This window comes from Plectropomus leopardus, unplaced genomic scaffold (genome assembly GCF_008729295.1).
Source record: "Plectropomus leopardus isolate mb unplaced genomic scaffold, YSFRI_Pleo_2.0 unplaced_scaffold4109, whole genome shotgun sequence".
Classification (NCBI taxonomy): Eukaryota; Metazoa; Chordata; class Actinopteri; order Perciformes; family Serranidae; genus Plectropomus; species Plectropomus leopardus.
In genome coordinates this window covers 7,399-10,683 of record NW_024645002.1, presented here as the reverse complement: position 1 = coordinate 10,683, position 3,285 = coordinate 7,399, and the positions used below count along the sequence as shown (strand labels likewise).

At 47.5% G+C, this 3,285-nt stretch overlaps 1 protein-coding gene across 1 annotated transcript; it reads left to right on the top strand.

Moving 5' to 3' along the window:
• Nucleotides 1–856: 856 nt before the first annotated feature.
• On the top strand, nt 857–1,770 carry LOC121939112 (zinc finger protein 37-like; the record flags this gene model as incomplete). Its single annotated transcript, XM_042482237.1, has 1 exon — nt 857–1,770. A coding segment is annotated over one exon (914 nt), but the record flags the coding sequence as incomplete, so codon positions are not given.
• Between the last annotated feature and the right edge of the window lie 1,515 nt (nt 1,771–3,285).

The window sequence follows — 3,285 nt, the reverse complement described above, 5'->3', positions numbered from 1 at the left end:
TCAGGAATATCTGGACTCCTGCAGGTGAATCCGGAACACCTGGACTCCAACATGTGAGTCAGTAACACCTGGACTCCTGCAGGTGAGTCCGGAACACCTGGACTCCAACATGTGAGTCAGTAACACCTGGACTCCTGCAGGTGAATCCGGAACACCTGGACTCCAACATGTGAGTCAGTAACACCTGGACTCCTGCAGGTGAGTCCGTAACTCCTGGACTCCCACAGGTGATTTTGTAACACCTGGACTCTGCAGGTGAGTCAGTAACACCTGGACTCCTGCAGATGATTCAGTAACATCTGGACTCCTGCAGATGAGTCAGTAACACCTGGACTCCTGCAGGTGAGTCCGTAACTCCTGGACTCCCACAGGTGATTTTGTAACACCTGGACTCTGCAGGTGAGTCAGTAACACCTGGACTCTGCAGGTGATTCAGTAACACCTGGACTCCTGCAGGTGAGTCAGTAACACCTGGACTCCTGCAGGTGAGTCAGTAACACCTGGACTCCTGCAAGTGAGTCAGTAACATTGAGAACCCTGCAGGTGAGTCAGGAACACCTGGAACACCTGGAACCCTGCAGGTGAGTCAGGAACACCTGGAACACCTGGAACCCTGCAGGTGAGTCTGTAACACCTGGACTCCTGCAGGTGAGCCAGTAACATCTAGAACCCTGTAGGTGAGTCAGGAACACCTGGACTCCTGCAGGTGAGTCCGTAACACCTGGACTCCTGCAGGTGAGTCTGTAACACCTGGACTCCTGCAGGTGAGCCAGTAACACCTGGACTCCTGCAGGTGACTTTATAGTTCACTGGAACTTTGGATTTTCATTTCTTGTCCTTTTGTGTGTCTCTGCAGCGCTCCCTCAGCAGAGCGTCCCTCAGCAGAGCGTCTGTAAGGAGGAGCAGGAGGTCTGTGTCCAGGAGGGGAGCTCTGCTGTGGTTCAGGAGGAGCCGGAGCCTCCACAGATTAAAGAGGAGCAGGAGGAGCTGGTACTGAAGCAGGAGACAGAATCCTTCATCTGGACTCCTTCTTATGAGGAGAGCGACCGCAGCGAGGAGCAGACGCTCAACCTCAGTCCTGACGACACTCTGAGCGCCGCCGAGGACGAGTCTGAGGACAACGTCCCCGGGATCAGCTTCGTCCTGACGGACCCACACAAAGACCTCTTGCTCCTCCCACAAAACTCCCACCGCGCTCAGAGAGGAGGCGAGCATGTAGGAGAGCACGTTGGAGAGCACGGAGGACGCGAGGATGGAGACCCGACCAGAGACGCAGAGTCAGACCAGAAGAGTCACCTGAAGCACCCGGATCTGTCCGGGATGTACCGTGACTCTCACACAGGTAAGAAATCGTTCAGGTGCGACACCTGCGGTAAGGACTATAAATACAGGTCTCTGCTGCAGAGACACCTGAGGACCCACACAGGAGAGAAGCCCTTCACCTGTAAGATCTGCGGGAAAGGTTTAAAAAGCAGCACCACACTGACAGTCCACATGAGGACGCACACGGGAGAGAAGCCGTACGTCTGTAAGATCTGCGGGAAGAGATTCTGCGACGTGTCAGCCATGATTGTCCACATGAGGATCCACACGGGAGAGAAGCCGTACACCTGCACCACCTGCGGGAGAGCGTTCAGACTCGGCGGCGACCTGACCGTCCACATGAGGACGCACACGGGAGAGAAGCCGTACGTCTGCAAGATCTGCGGGAGGAGGTACGTCGGAGCGTCCAACTTGGCGAGACACATCAGGTCCCACACAGACAAGTAGACTCGTACGGAGTCTGTCCATCTGCTTCACAGTGAAAACTCACCCAGGAGACAAAGAGCTGCAGCCGAGACGTTCGCGTCTTCACGTCAAGTTTCCTTCATGTGACTGTAGTATTTTCAAGGACCACACACATTTTACAGACATTTCCAGAACTTTTCCAGGAGTTTTCCAGAACTTTGAGGCAAATTTTAGAGACCAAACATTCTCTGAAACATCCATCAATCTTCCTCACCATTTCTTATATATAATATGTAACAGCTTTTAAAATATATATTGTTTTGAAAAATAAATTCAGAAAAGGATCAGACAGAATATTTACATAGAACTAAGGGACTGTTTACTATTTATTGGGGGGGGGGGCATTCCACTTTAATTGGAAGTATTAATTTTACCGCTAATTTTAAAGGAAATGTGCCTGAGCTATTTCAGTCTTTTTTCCAGCCCTTTAATTATTTATTTTTTATACGCCTTTTTTTTCTTTAAAATTTTGGGCGATTAATTTTGGTGATTTTGAAGGAAAACATGTCTGCAGGTTTGGAAGAAATAATTTTCGTTAAAATTGTTGGCAATATTTTTATCTAAAAAATTTGTCTTTTTCTCAAAAAAAATATTGGCAATTCTTTTTTCTAAACATTGTGGTAATTAAAAAAAAGATTCCTTCAATTCCTTCAATTTTTTTCTTAAAACTGTCTTCTGAACTCATGGGGATGTTTTCTTCAAAAGTCACCAGAAATTACAGAATTTATCAGCCAGAAAACTGTAAAAACAGAAATTATTGTTGGATTTTCAGATTTCAGACAGTCCTTGGACACATCATGTGTTATTCAGGTAAATTCCAGGACTTTTCCAAACTTTCAGGATATATTGCTGTTTGCAAATTCCAGGACTTTTCTAGGTTTTCCATGACCTAGGGCTGGGCGATAAAAAGATAACGATGTCTATCTTTGACTGTAGAACAGCTGAGTGTTTGACAGCCGCAGCATTTCATCATGGCTGATGGTCCGACAGCAGCGCAGTGAGACAGACAGACAGAGCGCAGCTTCTCCTCACAGCACCAAAGTGTCTGAAACAGACACATCTGCAGAGGTGAAAGTGACTTCTTTAGACTCTACAGACGACTTTGTGTTAGTTTCAGCTTTAATCAGACTTTGGATGAATTATTTAGAAACAGCAGGACGCATCGCTCCGTGTCTCATCCGGCCGCTCGCGCTGAGCTCTCATTATTATTACCAGGGGCAGATGTAATGTTTTGGGGGCCCGGGGCCACAAGCACATGAGCTTATTTTCAGCCTTTCTCTAACTGTGAATGTTGGCAGGCTGTTGGCAGCTATAGGAGAAGTAGGCCGACTCAAACGTTTTTAAAGTAAAATGTTCAGTTAATGGTGATATTGATTTTAGGTATGAGGCTCGGACCTTTGCTGGGAGGACATTTTAGTACCTGGACCTCTGTGAGTTTTAGTAGAATAGGTCCTCCAGCTGGTGATGCTGTTCTACAGTATATTTGTCATGTTCAAT